The sequence below is a fragment of the Brachypodium distachyon genome, chromosome 3 (assembly GCF_000005505.3).
Source record: "Brachypodium distachyon strain Bd21 chromosome 3, Brachypodium_distachyon_v3.0, whole genome shotgun sequence".
Classification (NCBI taxonomy): Eukaryota; Viridiplantae; Streptophyta; class Magnoliopsida; order Poales; family Poaceae; genus Brachypodium; species Brachypodium distachyon.
The window spans coordinates 18,704,470-18,728,302 of record NC_016133.3 but is presented as its reverse complement, the minus strand read 5'-3'; the positions used below and the strand labels follow the sequence as shown (position 1 = coordinate 18,728,302).

The following is a 23,833-nucleotide window of genomic DNA, read 5'->3' as shown; positions in this document are numbered from 1 at the left end:
TGAAATTTAGTTTTGACGTCACCCCATTATACATGATTCAAACTAGTACACATTGGAGGATTACACTGGCCAGTGGCACATGCATTGCGCACGTAGGAACATGAGCTATGGACAACTTTTTCAAGGTACATGGACTTTTAGGAGCATTTTTCAAATATTGTTCGTCGGGACATTTTTGTTGAACTATATAAAGTTTTTTCTAAGGTAAACGAAGAGTTTTCACAAATGGTGGAATTTTTTTAAGTCACAAAAAAGGAACAACATTTTGTTTTGTTTAGAAGACCTCGATGCATAAATTTGATGGTTCAAAAGAGATTTACATGTAGTTTTGTTTAGTGCACGACTTTGGAAGTTTCGAGCACACGTCCTAGTCGATGTGACGATGTTCGTTCTCTCGTTAGAAATTGGAACTTTGGAAGTTGCAAAGCGGAGAAATAGAAAGAAAAGAGTTTTTTTTTAGAAACATCTGGCTTTATTGATTCAATAAACAAAGTACAAGCGATCGAAATTGAAACGAAAACCAACAACAAAAACCCCTAATGAAACTAAAAGTTACATCAAGATTTTTTGAAGTAAACAACTCTTGATTCGTCATCCGTAACTTGGAAATTCTCCATCTCTCCGGTGATGAAAATGCAGAAGACCAAAGCTACACAACCTGGACTACCCTTATAGGTTTTGAATAGCCGCATGAGTCGCTCACCACAACCGTTGAGAACCTAATATCGTTGAACGCACTCTGGCCGGGGACACACCCCTTGCAAGACAGTTTGTCGACCTACTGATTCGTCGCCGAACTGACTAAGAGCAAAATAACGAAAAAACAAACCGCGAGATCCGCTAGCTCCATGGAGTAGATCGTGTTGACTACGCCAGGAAGAGGATGGAGCCGGGAGACTATTATTCCATACGTCGTCGCCTCCTCCACCAAGACGCCGTCGCGATGACACAAAACCTCACAAAGAAGTTAGACTCTATGGTTCCCCTCGTCATCCGATGCTGGATCGGCGGTCGGAGACGAGAGGAACCGGAAAAAAAACGCTGATCGGAAGGCTCCTAGCGGCTAGGGTTCCGCCTAGCTCCTGGCGGCTGATTCAGAGCTCCATTGCTCCCGGAGCAATGCTTGTCGTCGGTCACGGAAAGAAAGAATGAAAAGAGTTGGTGGGCTGCAAGTTAGCGTCATGTGCAGCCCAAGCCCGAAAGAGATCATGCTATCGCAGGTATGGCCCACGAGTGGGTGGTGGGTCGATCGAAAAGAGAAAAGACTGATTGTTCTAAAAAAGAAAAGAGAAGACTGATCGACAGGAGGCCTAGGAGCTCACAAGCGTGTGATTGCTAACACACGCCTAAATCACAGCCCTGTCCGGGCCGTTAATCACAGCCCAAAATCTGTCCACTGTTCGTTAAGGTTTGTGTTCTTTTCTTCTTTCTCTCTGTTGGGCCCAGCCACTAATCTTAACAAAAATGTAGGTTGAATCATGTGTAAGATACCACCGTATCCACATGTGTCAGATACACTTGAAAAATAGTGATTTGATATACACCACTGCAATTTTAGAAAATTTGAAAAATGCAATTCTCATGCTTTCAGAAATGAACCATTGTAGTGGCATTTTTTGAATAATCTGTAGATTTGCAATGACATTTTTCAAAAGATGAAAATTGCAGCGGCATATATCAAATTAACCCTAAAAATACTCCCTCCGTCTGGAAATAAGTGACCCCATACAGATCCACATTACTTATTTCCAGACGGAGGGAGTAGTACATTTTCAAATTCAGCACACGAAACAAGATTCATTATACTGTCTTATTACTTAGGTTGAGACATTCAAACAATATTTTGAAAACAAAATTGAAAATATATTCACATAACTCAAAAAAATATTCCATGGTATATTAAAATTGTTCGTGTTAACGATCTCCGGATGACTCAAAAAATGTTTTCTGGTGTAACTTTCGTTTATTAGGGAACATATTCACGTTTGTTTCAGTTTATTTGATCTGTTGTAGTAGCTTTACTTAATCAACAAAACACGTTGTTGCTTTTAAAAAAGTGTACTGAAGTTCACCAATTACAAAGTCATGGCATCAAATGCAGGTTAACATTCTCTCAAAAAATTGCAGGTTAGATTTTTGGGACACATGAAGGAGAAAAAAACATGACCTCACCTGTGATGTGCATTTGGTTCTGTTTTTCCTTGTATCGTATTCTTGTATAACCCCATTACAACAAACAAAATAATCTGTCAGCTACCAGCACACTATCCACATACTGCCAGCTGCTTCCCTGGCCTTTGCACACTCAAGGCTAATAGAAGTATAAATGTTCCTTCAAAACTGTACTGATCAAAATCATACATGTAGCCCAAAGGAGCTCACCATTTTGAACAGCTTGCTGAGCACCTGAGCTGCTACTCAATGAAGGGCATCCGGGCGAAGGACTGTCCTATACAATCACAAACGAGAAAAGAGATTGAGAACCCACACAGGCACAAACACAAATGCAATATACATATAACATCACAGATAGCTAACTGGAAGTTATCATCAAATCATGAAAATCATATTACCAATCTCGCGAAATCACACTGGTAGGCTGCAATAGGCACTTGTCGGGTTGCCGCACTATATATATCTGATCCCCCACACTGTCTTCTCCATATGTGTCCTGGTTACGGTGCCATGTCCATAAGGCATATGTTGAGTTCACGACCTGTATGAACTCCCATGTCAGAACTGATAGATTACATCCCCTTATGCAACGCACACATCAATTGATCATGATTAGGAAGAGAAAGTGGCGTAACTCACCTCTAAGATCCCATGGCCGAAACTGCTTTCCCGGAATGCACTCCATTCTGGCTGTCGCTCCCAGCAGAATTTCCCCTTGGCGGGACCAGAAGTGAAGTTCAGATGACATAGTCCACCAAATTCAGGATGGTTGTCACCTGGCGAGGGACACTTTCCAGGGTCATCTGCGTGATCAATGTCAATCTTCTCAATGTTACCACCGTCTCCAATGATAATGTAAACAGGCCCGCAGGGGTCCAACGTGTAGTTGAATACCCGGTTCATCCTTTCGTAGGCGTGTACCTTTATAATTCAATTTTTCAAGTAAATCAGACATGAACCAGATTGACACTGAGAACTGGGAAGAGTAAGCTAGATTAAGGGAATGCGGAGGAAACTTTGTTGCATCATTTTTTGGGAATTGGGGTAGTAACTTTTCACAGATGTGTTGAGACTAACATCAGAATTTAATGTCATAAACAACCTCAACAACAAGTGGTGACCATTGTTGTTTGTAGGTGCATCTGGACCATCTTAATCAATTAGCAAGTGGTCATCTCAGCTTTTGTAACTTTGTTTACTTTGCTTCAAAGTTTAATGTACCCCCACCCCCACCTCCAGACTCTCTATCTGTAAATCTGCAGTACGGTTCTCTCCTACCGATGTACTGTTCTTTCCTACAAGAAAAACAATACTAAGGGTCTTACGAACCACAGGACTAATTTGTACAGACATTGAACTGTTTTCTGTAATATTCCTGCAAATTAAAGAAGCCTTAACATTGGTATGACACTTTTTTCTCGAAAAGGAGTGCATCCTCTGGCCTCCGCATTGGTCGATGTACTAACACAGGTGGTTCTAACTGAAGTATTTGGCAATCGGGAAACATGATTGCTGCAGCGGTGATTATACTAATAAGCAAAAACCATATGAGAAACTGAAGATAAACAACCTCAACAACATTCTTGCTGTCCCTTTCTTCATGGTGATCCATGATCATCATTGTTGTTTCTTGGTGCATTTGGACCATATTACTTACCAATTAGCAAGTGGTCATCTCAGCTTTTGCAACTTTGTTTTCTTTGCTTCAAAGCGCCCCCACTCCCGTCCCACAGAATATCTTTATCGTAAATCTGCAGCACAATTCTCGCCTACCAACGTACCGTTCTGTCCTACAAGAATAACATTACTAAGGGCCTTTACGAACCACAAGGCAAGACTAATTTGTACACACTGAACTGTTTCCTCTAAAACTCCTGCAAATAAAAGAAGCCTTAACATTGGTACTAAAACGGGTGGTTCTAACTTGGTAGGTACTACATTTGGCAATCAGTAAACATGACGTTACAACGGTGATTGTACTAAAACGCAAAAACCAAAGTGAATCATTATACGCAATTACCAAATGCCATATGCTTACATGTCCAGAGAAGACAATGTCAACCCGATGTTGGTACAATAGCCCTTCCATTTCTTGCCTCATGCACTCGAATTCCTGGTAGTGCGAGGAATAGCTGTTATACCAGGGCGAGTGCCAAGAGGCGACAACCCATGGTGTGACTGCTCGGTCAACTCTCTGCAAATCCTTTTTTAACCACGAGTACTGAGCTCCTACGAAGAATGCAGGTATACACCCAAGGTCAGCACCTGAAGCGCAGATTAAATACATCTAATTGCACCCACGTGCAATGCAAACACCAAACTAATGAAGAATCACCACGTACCTGTGCGATTGTAGTCGACGTAGGCACCGAGCATGATGAAATGGATACCGCCGGCGTCGAAGGAGTAGTAGAACTTGGAGTTGGACCCCGACTCCTCGGCCGGCACGGCGAATCGCGCCGAGTAGGAGGCGAAGGTCACCGCGCCGCCGTGCCCCTGCGGCTCGATCTCGTGGTTCCCTTCGATGACCATCATCGGGATCCTCGACGCGAGCGGCTCCATGAATCTGATTAATCAAATCCATACCCACATTCGCAATTAATGCGATCACATGAAACATGATCCGTGAAATCAACAATGGAGATCGAGATCAAAGGGAGGAGGCTTACCTTGCCCAGCCGTCCCACCGTGGCTGGTAGGACTCCCGGATGGGCGCGTCGGGGAAGGAGCAGGAGAAGCAGGGGACGCCTCTGCCGCCGGTGGTGCGGTACTGGTTGGCGTACGTCATGTCGCCGACCATGAGTACCAACGACGGGTCGTTCCTCGCGAGGTGGTCGACGGTGGAGGTGGAATTCCCGGTGAGGCCGAGGTCCCCGACCACGGCCACGCGGCGAGGGTACGCGCCGGGCGCCGGCGCCGGCAGCGTGGTGAAGGAGCGCTCCTCGCTGAGCCCGGCTTTCAGAGAGCTGTCGCCGCAGCGGTAGTAGTAGCGGGTGGACGGGGCGAGGCCGGAGAGGCGGACGTGGTGGATGACGCCGGAGGTGTAGTTGAGGAGGCCGGGGTACGGGTAAAGCTGGCTGTAGACCTCGGCGGATCCCCTAGCCACGTGCGGGTAGCCATCTTCTTCTTTTTCTCCGGCGCCGGCGGCGGAGGAGGAGGAGGGGCGAGCGCCGTAGAGGACCTCGCTGCGGATGGAGGTGGGGTCGAGCGGCGTGAGGTGGGAGCCGACCTGGGCGCGGCCCGTGACCCAGGAGACCCATAGCGAGGTGGGGTTGGCGGAGGCGGCGAGCGAGATCTGCTCCGGGGAAGGCGGGCGCGCGCGCGGGGCCAGGCGGGCGTCGGAGAGCGGGACGTCCTCGCTGCCCCGCCGCAGCGAGCGATCGAACGCGCGGGTGGCCGGCGTGAACGGGCCGTCCAGCGTCGTCGGAATGCCGCCGACGGGTTGGAATAACAGGAGGCATGATGATAGTGGCAAGAGGAGGAGGAGGAGGCAATGCGGATGGCGGTGGTGGTGGAGGTTAGCGGCGGCGGCCATGGCGATGGCAGCTAGTATGTCCTATTCGGCATTCGGCTAGCTGCTACCGGAGTAGTCCATCGTATGAATCGGCGGATCATTCTGGAGAGGGCGTTCCCAAAAATAATAATCTGGAGAGGATAATTCACTGGATATTCCTTGTGTTCGAGTAGGCTTGGCTATACGCAACGGAGTACTTTTTTTCCCCGTTGAAATGGACAGCTAGCATCTCCTCTCATGCCAGTTTATTTATTTATATTTTATTTTCTGTGCTCGCTTCGATCGACCATACAAATCTTTTTGGTGATATAACATGCACGAATGCAAATTTTGACCAAAAATACAAGAGCAAACAAATTCCGCACCTCTTCTCACTACTCAGGTTGTATCCGTACATTTTTGGTGCAGTGCAGGTAATCATATTTTTTGACTAAATTATGTGTATACTCCTCATGTTATGCCAGGAATCCCGTTATATCATTATTAAGACCTATACGATTTTAAAAATTGCTAAACTGCCACACGATGAACTTTTAATGTTGCCCTCACGCGGCTTATTATAACAGGCTTGATCAACCAGATTTTCCAAATTGCTTGTTCAATGAAGCATATATCTGCCGTTCCATCATTTTTGTCGAAATATTACATGTTCTAGACATTTTTAGAATAGATATATCAATTTTTGGCAAATTTGAGGAAGAGGTACTTTGTTTCGAGAGTAAATTGCAAGGAACCAGTCTTTGAGGCATGCTTCTCACAGAACCACAGATTGGGATACGCGGAACCACAGTTCTTGCGCCTAATCTTCTCAGTTTACCCAAAACCGATGTTTAAGCGCATTTGACACTTTTTCTTACAAGTGTCAGGTCCATCTCATTTATGTATTTAGCCCCCTTTATATTTTCATTTGCACACTATTCTCATTAGTCCTTGGAAGAAGAGGAAAGAAGTGTGCGAATGAAAATATGAAGGGGGCTTAATGCATAAATGGGCTGCGACCTGACAGTGGACCCCGCTTGTAAGGAGAAGTGTCAAATGCGCTTAAACATTAATTTTGGATAAACCGAGAAGATTAGGCGCAAGAATCGTGGTTCCATGAAAAAATTATCGCAATCTGTCATTCTCTGAGAAGCATGCCTAAAAATGTGGTTTCTTGAAATTTATTCTTGTTTTATTTGTGGCCGGTGGTGATGATGGTAAGGACGTGAGCTATGGAGTGGAGGCACAAATCTCCACGTCAAGTGGAGGGAAAAGACATGGCAGGAGAATTAGTTAAAAAAAAAGACATGGCAGTAGAAGGAATACTGGGCTATAGGTTTTGGGCCGAGCTGTTGAAAATGCGAGAAATTATGTTGGTATGATGATGCTATATAATCTCTCCGTTCAACAAAAAATTCTCAAGTTTGTCAAAATTTTGATGTATCAAAACATGATTTAGTGTATAGATGCTTTCAAATTTGGTGAAAGTTGAGACATCGTCTATTGGACGGAGGGAGTATATACATGTGTTTCCTGCATAAATTTGTTGTTTCACCGCAACAAAGGATACTTTGCTAGTTACCAGATTATGTATGACACAGCTTAATTTAGCAACCGTAATGTGAACTCTAAAATTGTTCAACGCGAAGGTTGATCCTTCCAGATGGTAGAAGTTTAGACAAGAAATATTATATATTCAGTCATAGGAATTCATCATTAAGTATAGTTATGCATACCACACTTTATATATATCTAAGGAGTTTTGCATATATAATTAAGTCGATGCATGCATAAGCTAACATAACCAAACAGTTTGACATAGACAAATCAAAGTAGTTGGCCACCACCATAAACCTAGGAATGTGGAAACGACGTAGCATATCTTGGGACTGACAAATCCATCGCCATGCTCCTTTACATCTTCTCGCCACGGATCCTCCTGGCAAGATGAACATCCTTGGACATGATGGTCACGCGCTTGGCATGGATGGCACACAGATTAGTGTCCTCAAAGAGACCCACCAGGTATGCTTCCGCTGCCTCCTGTAATGCAAGCACTGCGTGGCTTTGGAAACGCAGGTCGTTCTGAAAATGTAGAAGGATAATTTTTAAATTATAAGAATGTCAAAAAAAAATTGTGACCGAGTCTATAAGAATGTCAATTGGTGGCAACCGTCGACCTACGTTTTCAACATTTTGATAGAATTTTTAAAGATGTGGAATGAATCACAATAACAATGGCTAGACATGCATGTAAGGGAGTAATCTAATTTATTTATCCATATATAGCAACACATGTGTATGTAGCCAGTATAATATCACTCACAACTAATATAAGTCAAAAGCTTCTTAAAGTTTTGGGCATAGAGATTTCTTTAAAACAGCAGGAGGAAAGCTCACAACTGGAGGCATGTATGAATTCAAGGAGCATACCTTGGAAACTTGGGCAATCTCACGAACGAGTCTCTGAAAAGGCAGCTTCCTTATGAGCAGCTCTGTCCCCTTCTGGTACTTGCGAATTTCGCTGCGAGGTTTCATGCACGAATTGAAGGGCATGATAATAACGGGACAATTACTTGAGTGTGCACACACTGATTCTATTATGTTGCACATACCGAAGAGCAACAGTTCCAGGACGATACCGGTGAGGCTTCTTCACTCCTCCAATTGTGGGAGCCGTCTTACGAGCGGCGGCCTGTCATCAAGGAACCAATATTATTGATAAATTAACAAACATGCTTGATAGTAATGTAAATATAGTAAAGAATAAATGCAGGTAAATAGTAAGGACAAACAATGTGCATACATAAAATGCCCTAAGTTGCTTCGTAGGAGCCTTTCCTCCGGTGGAGTTACGAGCTGTTATCTTAGTTCGAGCCATACTGCAACCAAAATGGTCAATGAATCATGTAAAAAAGTTGAAGCACTTCAAATAGAATAAAACTAGACATAATATAGTTAATATCGTCCAATCAAGACATCTGAAACGATTGAAAGCACTCATTCCACTCGTGTGCTTAAATTCCCCTGACCGCTGAGCAAGTGAATGGAGTTGATGCAACTTGTGTTGACTCCCAGTGGGATGCCCTTTTACAACGCCTGAGACACCTCTTTTGTGCGCTCGTTGAAGACCGTTTCCATGTTGGTAGCCCTTTTAGTCTTGTATGTAAATAAGTGGAGTAGGTTTTTTTTACTTCTTTTCACTTGACATTTGGTTTTCCTAGTTTTTGTGATCGGATTAATTGATAAGCTGATATGTGACGTTATTACATATCCTCCCACCCCCACCTCTCTCCCAATCCCCCCTTGTTACTACTCCCCTCACTCATAACAAGTGTCGCTGATTTAATACAACTTTAATACAAAGCTAAATCAAAGGGAGTAAAAGAAAGGCAGAAGCCCAAATCTTGGGATCTTAACTATCTAGGCTATACCTTAAAATATTACGGTGTGATATATAAAAAACAAGTTTGGCTAAGATCAGATTATCAACAATTTTTTGATAGAATAAACAAGGCACCACAGCGGCCACAGTTCATGCTGACGAGTCCGACCAACACAAGCAAACATAAAGCTAGCTAGGTACTACAGGCTAAACGAAAGAAAACTACGGTTATAGAGTACCAAAAGGGTGGGGAATCGGTTTACCTCTCAATTGCTACCCTTGTGCTGTGAGTACTCAGGTGATCAGCCCTTGTTCTGATGTAGAAATTGTCTGAGAGCAGAGGTTCTGCGTATTTATATATAGGAGGTCAGGAACCGACATAGGCAGGTATTAATTTGTGCTAGATTGATTGGCATCGATGGTGCGTGCAATTAATCCAATCGGACGGCCGAGATTACTGCGCTCCGTGGTGACGCGGATCAGCGTTGGTATTTTACGCGCTCCTATTGGCCGGCATCACGACCACACGGATCGTAGAGAAATCCTGCATGCACATGGAAGTTTCAGAACTTCCGTTCCGCCTTTTTCTCTGGGATCGTTTCGTTTTTGGAAATCCACCCGGAATCCCGGCCTAATTATCCCGGGCCTGCTTGAATGTCGTTTTCAGGCCCAACACCGGGTATTAGTCGGGCCTGGAAACTTTCCCGACGGAGGCCTCAAAACGCGATTGGTACGTCGGTTTCTTTTACGTTCGGATGTATCCCACTACACGCGGAAATCGATACGGAGCTGAGGAGGCCCGAAAACAAATTCGTCGGTGACGGAAGAACCCTAGAGTTGGATCGGGGACGCGAGGCGTCGCTCGCGTCGTCGGCGGCGACTCGAACGGGCGCGAGGCAGCGGCAGGCGAGTCGAGCGGACACGAGGCCGCGGCGGCGGCCGAGGGGAGCTGGATTGGCGGCGAGAAGATTTTGCGCGGGGCGACGTTAGTTCAGCCAAGTTCGGCGCCCTCCTCTGCTGTAGATCAACCAAGTACTGGCGACGATTCTAGTCTGATTCTAGCTGCGGAGGCGCGAGGCGACGGGATGTGCTCCGGCGGCGGTGCTTGGAGCGTGCGCGTCGGCGGCGGCGGCGACTGGAGCGTGTCCGGCGGCGCGAGGCTGCGACGACGGGTGGCGTTATTTTTCCGCAACCTCCTCGGCTTCCTTCTCTACCTCACCACAAGCTTCCTAGCTCCCGCCTCTACCTCACCTCGAGCACCATCTCGTCACCGCCGGCGGCCTTCAACATAATTTCTGAAAGATTCACGCTCTCTCTCCCCTCGAAAAATCCAAACAGAGCATGGTCACCCGAAAAGGATTCCGTTATTTCCGTTTGTGTCCAGTAATTTACAGGAGTGTAGTCTTATAACCGGAAAACAACACCAAGCTCTCAAGCGGGGCCCAAGGGGTCAAAGCCACGTGGAAATGCCTGCGCTGTGTAGCAACGCCCGCCGTCTCGTCACGATCCTCTTCCCGTGAGGAGCCATGCCTCCCGAGAAATACTGTGATTCGACTGACAAAACCAAGGATGACGCCGACGCCGCCGCCGGTGCCACGATCACCCGATCTCGTGCGGTCCATGAACGTCTCCGGCAGGCGGAGGAGCCGCGCGAGCCAGTCGAGCGCGATCACTTCCATCTCCGTCGCGGCCGGACCCGCCTGCCACGTGAACCCAACGGTGTTCAGGGCGACGTAGACTGCGTCGGCGGAGAGGAGGTGAGCTTGTCCTAGTGGTACCCCGGTTTGACTTCCGAGAGCACCGGGAAGGACTCGATGTTGCCTATTCGACTTAGGGCATGTGCAGTGGTTCAGACCCTAACCGTCTGTAGTAGTGTACCTCCAAGTCAGTTACAGACGGCAACTAGAAAACTCAGACAGCAAGCTGTCTTTTGGGAAGAGGAAAAGAGCAACCGAAAAAGCTGTTTTTCCGGACGTGATATAGCCCATGAAGAAGCCCAACTCTCCATACAACGGGAACAAGACCGACTGCCTCCCTCTCTCTCTTTCTTCTCTCTCATCCGCCTCACAAAAAATCCTAAGTGTCGCTCCTTACAGACAGCTGACGGTGGCCTGTTGTACATGCCCTTAGTCAGTTGTCGGTTCAACTGTTCGAATGCATAATACTATTGTTTTTTTAGTTGCATAATATTGATCTTTCCGATGAGCAATTGTTTCATTCCTGGTTAATTTCAGTAAGCCGTCACTTTACCGGTTTCGTAAGGGTTTTGAAAACTACTCGTATGAAGCTAGATCTAGCATCTCCAATCGGATTTTTTTGCTGTCGAGTACAATTGGCAAAACTGTCCCCATGTCAAAGGCAGTGACAAAAATACCTTCCATAGAGTTTTTTTAGACCAAATATCACCCATGGAGTTAATCTAGCCATAATAATAAAAGGAGCAATGCTCCCATCGTTGGTTTGGTACGTCAAGCAATGTTGCGTTTTAACCCTTTTCTTTTTCAAGCCTCAACCCATCCGTAGCCTACGGGCCCAAATCAATCTTTATATAACCACACACGCAACCTGCAAACGTATCGATCTAATCGATCCGCACTAATCAATCCATGCGTACATCAAATACAACACAAATATGATACATACATTAACGTTGCTGCACACGTATATATACGGAAATGAAAAGTGATCGATCTTCAACAGACATGCACACGTGTAGCTCCCAATCCGGCACATGCGTAAAGAGCCATCAACAACGCTTGCTAGCCTAATCAATCTAACAATTTTCGTGTGCATATGTTTAAGAGGCCGTGGCAACGCACGTGCATTGTACTACTACAATGCTAATGAACAGATCAAACGGTGTGGCTTTTTCACAACTTCTCGCCACGGATCCTCCTAGCAAGATGAACATCCTTGGACATGATGGTCACCCGTTTGGCATGGACGGCACATATATTGGTGTCTTCAAAGAGACCCACCAAGTATGCTTCCGCTGCCTCCTGCAACGCAAGCACTGCATGGCTCTGGAAGCACAAGTCAATCTGCAAATATAAGCAGGAGAATAAAATATCAATCACAATTACTGTATACACAATGTTTTCTAAAAAGCAGAAATATTTCTTTGAAGTGACAGGGGATGGAAAACACAACTACATGAAGACATGTATGATTTCAAGGAAGCATACCTTGAAAACCTGAGCAATCTCACGAACAAGTCTCTGAAAAGGTGTTGAGTAATTAGGTAATTTCGATGAATATTTAATCCAGAAAAACAGTGTGTAAAACATGTAGCATATTATATCATGCAAACTAGACAAATTAAATAGCAACGCACAGCAATAAAACTCATCTAATTTCACGGCATGAATAATAGAACTACTAATCAAAATCAACAAGAATGAATAGATTACGTACGGAGCTGTACTCTTTTTTTGTGTTTGTTTGTTGAGATCGGTGACGAGTCCGGTGGCGTTGATGTTCACGTCTGTAGCAGCCGCCGCCTTGACTACCTCCTGAGCAGCGGCCAGTGCCTCCGCTTGCGCCTGTGCAGCAGCAGTTGCTTGGGCTTGGAGTTGGGCAGCCTGCTGCTGTGCTTGGAGTTGTGCAGCCTGCTGCTGCTGAGCTAGAGCAGCAGCCTGAGCCGCAGGATCTCCGAGGTCGTCGGCCATTGGTGATGAAGATGCCGACGAAACAGGGACGTGAAGAAGCGAGCAGTCGTGTGAGAACGCTCCCCAAAAACCTTATCGGCCGTCTCCCGGGCAGGATCTCGAAGGTCGGGGTTCCGGAGGCCTGCTCTTCCGGCGATCTGTGCACGCAGTCGACGGGATGGAGTAGCAGTCGGCGGCAAACAGCGAGATTGGATCGTAGGCGTGACGGCTAGGGTTCTGGTGTGTTTTTCCTGGAGGCCGCAGTCATCTTATTATATAGGCACGCAGGCGGACTTCGGTTCGGTTTAGGAAACCAAAACCGACTCCGTAATTATCGGAATTTGTTACGCGTCCGCAACGGATTCCGACTGCTAAAATGATAAGCACAACCCGGCACGGCTCGAACTCAAACTCGATCCACGAAACGCGGTGCGCACGTGTGTCATGACGAGGCGTCGAGGAGGAGCGCGCGTGAGGATTTCCCTTGCTCACTTGCTCAAGAGGTGAGAACCAACATACCTTATATATTGGTCCAACTCCCCCTAAACTAGCAAGGTGGGACTATTCCCACTTCCTCATCCCACTACATAAATGGGCTTTTGAGATTTTCGAGGAATTAATTTCAGATTGGGCCTTGGGCCTAACCCAAAATTCCAACAATCCCCCACAATATCTCATAAGCACATAAAATTGCCGTTGATCCAAAATTCTGTTTTTGATATACCAGCGTTTCAGTGGAGACCGGTTAAGGTTGAACATCCACCTAAACAAATAGCTTCACTCACGCACAACTGAACAATGGACAAACCTTGAATTGTCAGTTTTCTGTGTTAGAGCTTCACTAAATTGTTGTCTGGTACTGGGCTGCCGAATGCTACCCCGCGGTGTGGAGCATATAAGTCATTCTCCAGGCCTTTTCATGACCTTAGCAGAGACCACCCAAATCTCATAGACTGCGACCAACAGTCAGGCTCATATAGGTGTGTTATTTAGAGACTACTCTGTAGGACAGTATCTTCCTTGCAAATTAATGCAACGCGTTAGAACACATTAAGTTAAACAACCTACCATACAGTGCACGAGAGTAATGCATCGTCAACGGAGTGGGATAAAGAATGTACACTCTCCTCAGTTATCCAATGACTTGTTTCCCAAGTCCTAATTCACGGGATCTCCGATCACATAGGTTGGTACCGTCATGGTAACTCACGTGGGTCGCAACCCCATCTCTCTTGATGCAGATTCTATCACATTCCTTGATAGACCCTTTGTAAAGGGATCTGTCAGATTTTTAGCCGTTGGGATATATCCCAATGCTATTATTCCGGAATTTCTCATTGCTCTGATAAATTTCAGACGTCTCCTGACGTGTCTTCATGACTTCATGTTATCTTTAAAACTGTTCACTTTGACTATCACAGTTCATAAGAATCGCCGGTATTGGTTTTTCAACAATCGGCAAGTCCATCAAGAGCTCACGAAGCCAGTCGGCTTCAACCGTGGATGTATCTAATGCTGAAAGTTCTGCTTCCATTGTTGATCTGGTTAAGATCGTTTGCTTGCAAGACTTCCATGAAACAACGCCCCCTCCGAGTGTGAACACATATCCACTCGTGGCCTTTAGCTCGTCAACATCAGATATCCACTTTGAATCACTATAACCCTCAAGTACCTTGGGGTGCCCAGTATAGTGTATACCATAGCTCATTGTGCCCTTTAGATAGCACATGACCCTCTCGAGTGCACTCGAATGATCATCTCCCGAATTCTTATTGAACTGACTCAGTTTGCTCACAGCAAAAGAGATGTTAGGTCTAGTTGCGCTAGCCAAATACATGAGTGAACCAATAATCTGAGAATATCTCATTTGGTCTCTTCCAATTCTGTGATTCTTTCGAAGCAGAACGCTTGGATCATAAGGAGTTGGAGAAGATTTACAATTAGCATAGCCGAAACGACTCAAGATCTTCTCCACATAGTGAGATTGCAACAAAGTGATCTCACCATTGTCGCCTCTCACGAGTTTGATGCTCAGAATAACATCAGCTACACCAAGGTCTTTCATGTCAAAGCACTTCGACAAGAAAGTCTTAACCTCTTCAATCACTTTGAGGTTAGTCCCAAATATTAGTATGTCATCGACATACAAACAAAGTATAACTCCCTCACCCACACCATGGCGGTAGTATACACATTTGTCAGCTTCGTTTACAACAAAGCCGACAGATGTTAAAGTTTTGTCAAACTTCTCATGCAATTGTTTAGGAGCTTGTTTCAGGCCATATAGAGACTTTAATAACTTACACACTTTGCCTTCATGACCCTTTATTACAAATCCATCTGGCTGGTTCATGTAAATTTCCTCGTCCAACTCTCCGTTAAGGAAAGCTGTCTTAACGTCCATTTGATGGACGATCAGACCATATGAGGCAGCCAGTGATAATAATACTCTGATTGTGGTCAATCGAGCTACAGGTGAGTAAGTATCAAAGAAATCTTCACCTTCTTTCTGGGTAAAACCCTTGGCCACAAGCCGCGCCTTGTACTTCTCAATAGTATCATCAGGCCTAAGCTTTTTCTTAAATATCCACTTGCATCCTACAGGTTTGCACCCGTGCGGACGGTCAACGACCTCCCAAGTACCATTAGCCATGATAGAATCCATCTCACTACGAATGACTTCCTTCCAATAGTCTGCATCCGGAGATGCAAATGCCTCATTAATGGTTTTAGGGGTGTCATCCACAAGGTACACAATGAAATCATCACCAAAGGATTAGCAATCCTTTGTCGCTTACCCCTAATAGAGGCTTCATTGTCATACTCCTCAGGAATCTCATCACGTGTTTGTTCAAGATTTTCCACTGGGATGGCGGATTCAGGAGCTACACCATGATCCTGATGTTCCTCTGAACTGACGGGTTCAGCAGGTACATCACGATCCTCTCTAGATGTGCTATGCATATCTCTCATGGGAAATATGTCCTCAAAGAATGTAGCATCCCTGAACTCCATAATTGTACCGACGCTCATGTCAGGTACTCCAGAATTTACAACCAAGAATCTATAGCCAACACTCCGAAGTGCGTAGCCAAGAAAGAAACAATCAACGGTTTTTGGTCCAAGGTTACGTTTCTTGGTGATTGGCACATTGACTCTCGTCAAACAACCCCAAGTCCGTAAGAAAGAAAGTGTGAGTCTCTTCTTTCCCCATAGCTCGTATGGGGTGACTTCTTTATCTTTTGTGGGAACACGATTTAGGACATGACACGAAGTCAATAGCGCCTCCCCCCACCATGCCTTGGATAAACCAGCAGTGTATAACATGGCGTTGACCAAGTCAGTCAGCGTGCGGTTTTTCTTCTCAGCAACCCCGTTTGACTGGGGCGAATAGGGAGGCGTCCTCTCATGAACTATGCCATGTTCCTCACAAAATGAATTAAACTCACTGGAGAAATATTCTCCACCGCGGTCAAACCGCAAACGTTTAATTTTCTTCTCAAGTTGATTCTCGACTTCAGCTTTATAGATCTTAAAATAATGCAATGCTTCATCCTTTGATTTTAATAAATACACATAACATAATCTAGTCGCATCATCAATGAAAGTCATAAAGTAACGTTTTCCACCTTTGGTTAATAGACCGTTCATCTCATAAAGATCAGAATGTATGAGCTCTAACGGTGCTAGGTTCCTCTCCTCAGCAGCCTTGTGAGGCTTGCGAGGCTGTTCTCTTGCACACAAGCTTGGCACTTCGAACTTTTAGGCACAGTGATTTTAGGAATTAAACTCAGATTTGCTAATCGCGTCATGCAACCAAAATTAATGTGACAATGTCGTGAATGCCAAACATTAGACTCATTATTAATAGAATTGATGGTGTTCACTACCTTATTACAAAAATCCGAAAGGGATAAGCGGTACAAACCTCCGCACTCATAACCTTTACCAATAAATTGTCCATACTTACACACAATAACTTTATTGGACTCAAACACTAACTTAAATCCGTCCTTGCAAAGGAGGGATCCACTAACAAGATTCTTCTGATTGGAGGGCACATGCTGCACGTTCCTCAGCTGCACGATCTTTCCCGAAGTAAATTTCAGATCCACCGTGCCAACACCATGAACAGAAGCATGGGCGCCGTTCCCCATCATCACTGAGGAGCAGATGGCCTGATATGAAGAAAACAAGGAAATATCAGCACACACATGAATAGTTACACCTGTATCGACCCACCAATCGGTGGACTGACATAAAAAAAATACAGTAAATAAATTACCATACCTGCCTGCATCTTCATTGTTGCCAATGGTCAAATTAGCAAACTTTTGTCGAATCTGTCGTCTTTTGCGCTCCTTGCAGTTACTCGCCCAATGGCCAAGTCCTCCGCACACAAAGCAAGGATCGTTGTTCTTGTTGCCTGCTTTCTTCTTTTTCTTGAAAGTGGTAGTGTTCTTTGGACCAGCATTGTTGAATGCCTTTCCCTTTCCCTTGTTGTTACTGTTGTTGTGGTTGTTCCTCTGAACCATGTTGGCAGTGGACGTACCCCTCTTGTGTGTTGCCTTTGGGGCCAGCATCTTTTGCTCTCGCCTTCTTCTCAACATTAAGAGTCCCAATCAGGTTCTCCACAGAGATTTCTTGTCTCTTGTGTTTTAGTGAAGTAGCAAAGTTCCTCCACGAGGGAGGAAGCTTGGCGATGATGCCCCCGGCGACAAACTTGTCGGGTAGTGGATACTTGAATTGCTCAAGTTCCTTAGCCATAGTCAGTAACTCATGAGCTTGTTCCACTACAGATCGGTTTACAACCATCTTATAGTCAAAGAACTGCTCCATGACTACAGCTCACTGCCAGCGTCAGATGCGCCAAACTTAGCATCGAGCGCATCCCACAACTCTTTGGCATCCTGATAGTGCAGATAAGCATCAACGAGCTTATCTCCCAGCACACTACAGATCGCACCAACGACTACAACACAAGCCTCAACATACAACTGCTAAGAAGCAATTGTTTGAGTCTTCCCGTGTTGTACCGCCCACCATGCGCCCATAGCCACGAACACAGGTCAATCTGCAAATATAAGCAGGAGAATAAAATATCAATCACAATTACTGTATACACAATGTTTTCTAAAAAGCAGAAATATTTCTTTGAAGTGACAGGGGATGGAAAACACAACTACATGAAGACATGTATGATTTCAAGGAAGCATACCTTGAAAACCTGGGCAATCTCACGAACAAGTCTCTGAAAAGGTGTTGAGTAATTAGGTAATTTTGATGAATATTTAATCCAGAAAAACAGTGTGTAAAACATGTAGCATATTATATCATGCAAACTAGACAAATTAAATAGCAACGCACAGCAATAAAACTCATCTAATTTCACGGCATGAATAATAGAACTACTAATCAAAATCAACAAGAATGAATAGATTACGTACGGAGCTGTACTCTTTTCTTGTGTTTGTTTGTTGAGATCGGTGACGAGTCCGGTGGCGTCGATGTTCACGTCGGTAGCAGCCGCCGCCTTGACTACCTCCTGAGCGGCGGCCAGTGCCTCCGCTTGCGCTTGTGCAGCAGCAGTTGCTTGGGCTTGGAGTTGGGCAGCCTGCTGCTGTGCTTGGAGTTGTGCAGCCTGCTGCTGCTGAGCTAGAGCGGCAGCCTGAGCCGCGGGATCTCCGAGGTCGTTGGCCATTGGTGATGAAGATGCCGACGAAACAGGGACGTGAAGAAGCGAGCAGTCGCGTGAAACGCTCCCCAAAAACCTTATCGACCGTCTCCCGGGCAGGATCTCGAAGGTCGGGGTTCCGGAGGCCTGCTCTCCGGCGATCTGTGCACGCAGTCGACGGGATGGAGTAGCAGTCGGCGGCGAATAGTGAGATTGGATCGTAGGCGTGACGGCTAGAGTTGTGGTGTGTTTTTCTCGGAGGCCGCGGTCGTCTTATTATATAGGTACGAAGGCGGACTTCGTTTCGGTTTAGGAAACCAAAACCGACTCCGCAATTATCGGGATTTGTTAATCGTCCGCAACGGATTCCGACTGCCAAAAAGATAACCCGCGTCGAGGCGAGGCGAGGAGGAGGAGGAGCGCGCGTGGAGATTTCCCTTGCTCAGTTGCTCAAGAGGTGAGAACCAACATACCTTATTTATTGGTCCAACTCCCCCTAAACTAGCAAGGTGGGATTATTCACACTTTCTCATCCCACTGCATGAATGGGCTTTTGAGATTTTTCAGGAATTAATTTCAGATTGGGCGCTGGGTCTAACCCAAAATTCCAACAAAAGGTAGCTTCCTCATGAGCAGCTCCATTCCCTTTTGATACTCGCCAATTTTGCTATGAGAGATAACATATACGGATGGAAGGCATTTGTTATAACTTTGAGTGCACACAGCTCAAAATAAGAACATGACAACACAAGTTATTAGTTTGCACGTACCAGAGAGCAACAGGTCAAGGCCGGTACCGGCGAGGCTTCTTCACTCCACCTATTGTGGGAACTGTCATACGAGCAGAGGTCTGTGGTCACGTCATAAAGAAATCGATTCAATATTATTGGTAAATTAGCAAATCAAGGTACTTGATACTGATGTGAATAGTAATGACAAATTATGTGCATTCAGAATGCCTTAAGTTGCTTCCTAGGAGCCTTTCCTCCGGTGGACGCGAAGGGCTGTGGTCACGTCATCAAGAAATCAATTCAATATTATTGGTAATTAGCAAACTAAGGTACTTGATACTGATGTGAATAGTAATGACAAACTAAATGCATACACAGGATACCCTAAGTTGCTTCCTTGGAGCCTTTCCTCCGGTGGACGCGGAGGGCTGTGGTCACGTCATCAAGAAATCGATTCAATATTATTGGTAAATTAGCAAATTAAGGTACTTGATACTGATGTGAATAGTGATGACAAACTATATGCATACACAGGATGCCCTAAGTTGCTTCCTTGGAGCCTTTCCTCCGGTGGACGTGGAGGGCTGTGGTCACGTCATCAAGAAATCGATTCAATATTATTGGTAAATTAGCAAATTAAGATATTTGATACTGATGTGAATAGTGATGACAAACTATATGCATACACAGGATGCCCTAAGTTGCTTCCTTGGAGCCTTTCCTCCGGTGGACGTGGAGGGCTGTGGTCACGTCATCAAGAAATCGATTCAATATTATTGGTAAATTAGCAAATTAAGATATTTGATGCTGATGTGAATAGTAATGACAAACTATATGCATACACAGGTTGCCCTAAGTTGCTTTCTTGGAGCCTTTCCTCCAGTGGACTTACGAGCTGTCATCTTAGTTCGAGCCATCCTACAAACAATATGGTAAATCATGTACAAAAATAAAACTTAGCTAGCATAAAAAACAATTGGGGGTATGAGTTTTGAATTGGGAATTCAAGTTCAAACAATTGAAACCATGTTGGTTTTATTACATTTCTGCAAAATAAAAAAATGAGGAGTGCCAAATAATGAACTCTAAAAGTCGAGATTGGATGATATATCAAATATTGTACTCGATCCTACCAAGGAAAAACAACAAGGTACTGAGGCAAAAATGTTCAAAGAGGAGAATTAGAAAGGAAAAGAGGAGTTCAAAAAAAAAAAGTGAAGCTCTTGTTTTGTACGTGCGGTGACCACAAAACTATGCTGCTTAAGCAAAAAAAACAAAGGCATCACAGGACTCACCGGGCCTGTTTTCTATGTATGCAACCAAAGTTTCTAGGGAGACCCCAGGCCGGCCATATGAGACAGCCGGACAGACACTAAACACAAGCAAACACCAACCTAGGACATGCTAAAATAGAATTGTCGGGATTAGAACACTCAGGTAGGTGGGGATCGATCGGTTTACTTCTGACAGTTGTTGGAACCCTTGTGGATGTTGTGAACGCTCAGGTTGATCGGTCCTTGACTCCTTGTGTGTGATGTAGAAATAGCCTGAGAGCAGAGTCGCAGAGTCGCAGAGGGTATTTATAGGCGAACTAACACAGGCACACGAACCGATTTTAGGGGTGTAGGTTCCTTAATTTGTGCCAGATTGATTGGGACATTATGCGGTGCAGTTAATCTAATCTGAACCGGACGGACGGCTGGGATCCGTGGTCACGCGAATCACCCTGGGTAGATCGCGCGCTGCTATTGGTCAGTATTACGACGACGTGGATTGGAGAGAAATCCAATAAATCGAGTACGCACACGCAAAACACAGATCGGCAATTTCGGTAGACGGCGTAATCTAGAGTCCAGACGCCACGCGGAGATGGCGCTACTGCTCACCGAGACGCCGATGAAGCCGAATCGTCTGAACTGCCCAGAGTGAGATCCGCTGGACAAGATGATTAGATAAACGGTAAAAATAATAATTCGTTAATCTAGTGTACGTTTGTAGCTTGTGCCATCTTTTAGTTAGATCTCATTGTTGACTAAAATTGTAGGACTGTCATGTCGTCTAAGAAATACGCATCCAAATAGTGAGAAAAAGAAATGAGTAGATGAGTAGATAAAATAATAGAGATGATCAATTGGTAAGAGTAAGACTAGTACATTGTCCGTGCGTTGCCACGGTATAGGCGTAAGATGGTCGTCGCGACTATTTTAAAAGCTGATTGCGTGCATCTTGCCACCAAATTTTGATGATTGGTGAGCAGGGCACTCCCGTTGTCGATCCACCTTGGTGTTTGCAGCGCCGCTAACTGTTTGCCACCCTTCCAACTCTCCCTATATATCATGCGCCTTTGTGTTAAACAGCAAATGTACCTATGCCGTGTGATGGTTAACGTTCAGAACTTAGTAACGCACGTGTCTACATTGGAATGACCTAATTAAAATATATATTGTTTTCCACAAAGAAATAACCCAATTTAGAATTTTTGGACTTCGAGATATATCATAGGAAAGAACGACCCATTTTGAAAAAAGAAATAATAAAGGTTATCTCATTTGGTGATAAAAGGGCACTCCAGTAAACTGCAAGTATTGCTTTCGATAGAAAAACTGTTGCCAAAGTTGTGTACTGAAGATTGTTTTCAATTTTGAACTGGCATCTACTTGAAACAAATACAGTAAACGACTCAAAATTTGTAATGCAAGGGAGCAGCAAAAGAAATGAGATATTCCATACAATTAAACTTTTATGTTGAAGAGATTTTCTTTCCAGTGGTGTGCTGGCTGCTGGAAAAAGATGAAGAATTGTAGTTACGTTTACGTTTGACATATAAAAGTACTGGCAGTCTGCCCATTCACAATTGCAGACCAAGTTCTTAATAGATCTCTTTGTTTGACGAGATTTTGTACCCAAATTCGACGCGAAATTAAGTCAAACGTCAAAGAAAAAAATATTGAAATGCACGGCACATGTTTAAAATAGTTGTGAGCTAGTGTATCGTGGAGCTTGGCTAATGGCTAGCGTCAAGCCCGGAATGATTACTAGTTAGTACCCGCATGCAACAAGGGCTGGTTATTTGCTGGCACATGCATACAACATACATATATGCGGGCTGATTTGATGGTTGATCGATCATGTGGTGCACCCGTCTACACAACTAGCTGTGCGTCCGTGTGGTGATCGATGCGCGCACTTCAGCTCTGTACGGATAAGAAACAACCTTATCGGTCTCTATCTCAACGGACCAAACTGAAACAGAAAATCAGGAGGCCGAGCGGCCGCGTGCAGCACGTACGCGCGATGCCCTGCCCGGCTCCCTATATAAGCAAGACCAGTATCGATCTGGGAAGGCGGAAGGCAGACCCCTAGACACCGGTGGGCAGCGCACGACGCGCCGATCACGAACAGGTACAGGGAGCTTGATCCAGAAGGCCAGGCACGGGACAGCGCTTGGACGGGCCTAAGGTGAACAGACCCCCGAGCATCCCAAGCGAACAGGTCCAGCAGATCGGAAGCCTGAGGCCAGACAAATGGCAGCACAATACGCGCCCCACGCGGCGACGCAAGCCACGACGCACCCAAGGTGAACAGATCAAGGAGCAGCGAAGTGAAAGAGGTAGCACCAGTGCTGCTCGCTGGCGCGCTGACCACGCGCGGTTGTACACACGCGACACCTGCCATGGATATATAGGCAGGGGCCGTTCTCACTAAAGCTTGGCGGCGTGATTACGCGACCACCTTGCAACATGGTTGTGATCTCTGTCACGCCGTCGTTGACGCCAAGGAGGACCAGGCGCAGGTCCGATTGAACATGAAAAAGACCGACGAGGCCGCCAGGCGCAGGTATGGTTCTCTATCTACCAGGTGTGTTCCGGAGGCGCAGATCGACCACGAGGGCTACGTAGCAGAGAATGCGCCCATGGCGGCGTACCTTGCACCGGAGCACGCATGCCTAGCAGCACCAACCAGGTTCACATGGATGGAGAACAGGAGAAGACACGGCCACTTGATACATGCATCGGGCATAGGCAGATGTAGATGTTGCCGAGCTGACGTTTCGGAAGCCACCGTCGCACAGCCAGCGGCCATGTTGGAGGCAGGGCCACTATGGTGGTCCAGCCGTCTCGACGGCCTCCTGCGCTCTGCTGCCCGTGATGAGTATCGCCGTGTGAAGGCAGCAAGGGCTGTCACACGTAGTCGCCCCGCACGTCCGCAATGGTGTGGAGGCGGCTGGCTTGCTTCCACCCCCCCCCCCACCCCCAACCATCGACACATGCACGCATGAAGGTAATATCATGTCCTATAATCTATTGTTCCCATGCAGAGGAGGACCAGGTCGTGGCTACAAAGCTCACGGCTTCGAGCAACGACGACGACGCCATCTCCGGAGCTTGGCCGCATGGTGCCCACGACCACCTTTCTATGTGGTCGTGATTGCCATCGTGCGTCGTTGCTGGCGCCATGTCATGGAGGTGTGCCACGTTCCGGCGCCCGCACAATGCGAGGCATCGTCTTCATCAACAACCAACCGGTGTCTGCCCGGCACCACACTAAGACGAGCGTAATGTTCCAACACCCGGACAATGCGAGGCGTCGTCTTCATCAATAGCCAACAGGTTTCCGCCTGAGCACCGTCATGCTCGACGGTCGATCGTGGGCTGGAGCCTCTACATAGTGCCCAACCTAGGTGGGGCGCTACCTTCATCAGCAACAGCCATCATCGACAACGCAAGC

General features: G+C 45.8%; 2 protein-coding genes and 1 pseudogene across 6 annotated transcripts; all 3 read right to left on the bottom strand.

Moving 5' to 3' along the window:
- Positions 1-2,102: 2,102 nt before the first annotated feature.
- On the bottom strand, positions 2,103-5,862 carry LOC100842144 (purple acid phosphatase 23). 5 transcript variants are annotated; one of them, XM_010238204.3, is made up of 6 exons: positions 4,845-5,850; positions 4,518-4,741; positions 4,214-4,404; positions 2,815-3,096; positions 2,574-2,716; positions 2,103-2,449 (listed from the first exon to the last, which is right to left on the bottom strand). In XM_010238204.3, exons 1-6 carry the CDS (start codon positions 5,708-5,710, stop codon positions 2,419-2,421), a joined length of 1,737 nt encoding a protein of 578 aa, XP_010236506.2. In that variant the 5' UTR covers positions 5,711-5,850; the 3' UTR covers positions 2,103-2,418. The 5 variants fall into 5 exon arrangements, 2 of the variants coding, with proteins under 2 accessions (XP_010236506.2, XP_014755646.1); XM_014900160.2 differs by having other exon boundaries at positions 2,103-2,444; positions 4,845-5,849; XR_002965754.1 differs by lacking the exons at positions 2,103-2,449; positions 2,574-2,716 and adding an exon at positions 3,833-3,960 and having other exon boundaries at positions 2,958-3,096; positions 4,845-5,862.
- Positions 5,863-7,439: 1,577 nt separating this feature from the next.
- LOC100842665 (histone H3.3) lies at positions 7,440-9,363 on the bottom strand. The gene is made up of 5 exons (XM_014901158.2): positions 9,317-9,363; positions 8,475-8,550; positions 8,284-8,363; positions 8,102-8,192; positions 7,440-7,753 (listed from the first exon to the last, which is right to left on the bottom strand). The coding sequence occupies exons 2-5, from the start codon at positions 8,547-8,549 to the stop codon at positions 7,583-7,585; spliced, it is 417 nt and encodes a 138-aa protein (XP_014756644.1). The 5' UTR covers position 8,550; positions 9,317-9,363; the 3' UTR covers positions 7,440-7,582.
- A 2,560-nt stretch (positions 9,364-11,923) lies between these two features.
- Positions 11,924-20,022, bottom strand: LOC100841850 (annotated as a pseudogene).
- Between the last annotated feature and the right edge of the window lie 3,811 nt (positions 20,023-23,833).

Coding starts and splice junctions, on each gene's coding strand:
- LOC100842144 (XM_014900160.2), bottom strand. CDS start 5,710: ATGGCCGCCGCCGCTAACCTCCACCACCACCGCCATCCGCATTGCCTC. Junction 4,405..4,517: donor CGTCGACTACAATCGCACAG/GTACGTGGTGAT, acceptor CATTCTTCGTAG/GAGCTCAGTACTCGTGGTTA. Junction 2,445..2,573: donor AGTGTGATTTCGCGAGATTG/GTAATATGATTT, acceptor TGTATAGGACAG/TCCTTCGCCCGGATGCCCTT.
- LOC100842665 (XM_014901158.2), bottom strand. CDS start 8,549: ATGGCTCGAACTAAGATAACAGCTCGTAACTCCACCGGAGGAAAGGCT. Junction 8,364..8,474: donor AGCAACTTAGGGCATTTTAT/GTATGCACATTG, acceptor CCTTGATGACAG/GCCGCCGCTCGTAAGACGGC. Junction 7,754..8,101: donor AGATTGCCCAAGTTTCCAAG/GTATGCTCCTTG, acceptor CTACATTTTCAG/AACGACCTGCGTTTCCAAAG.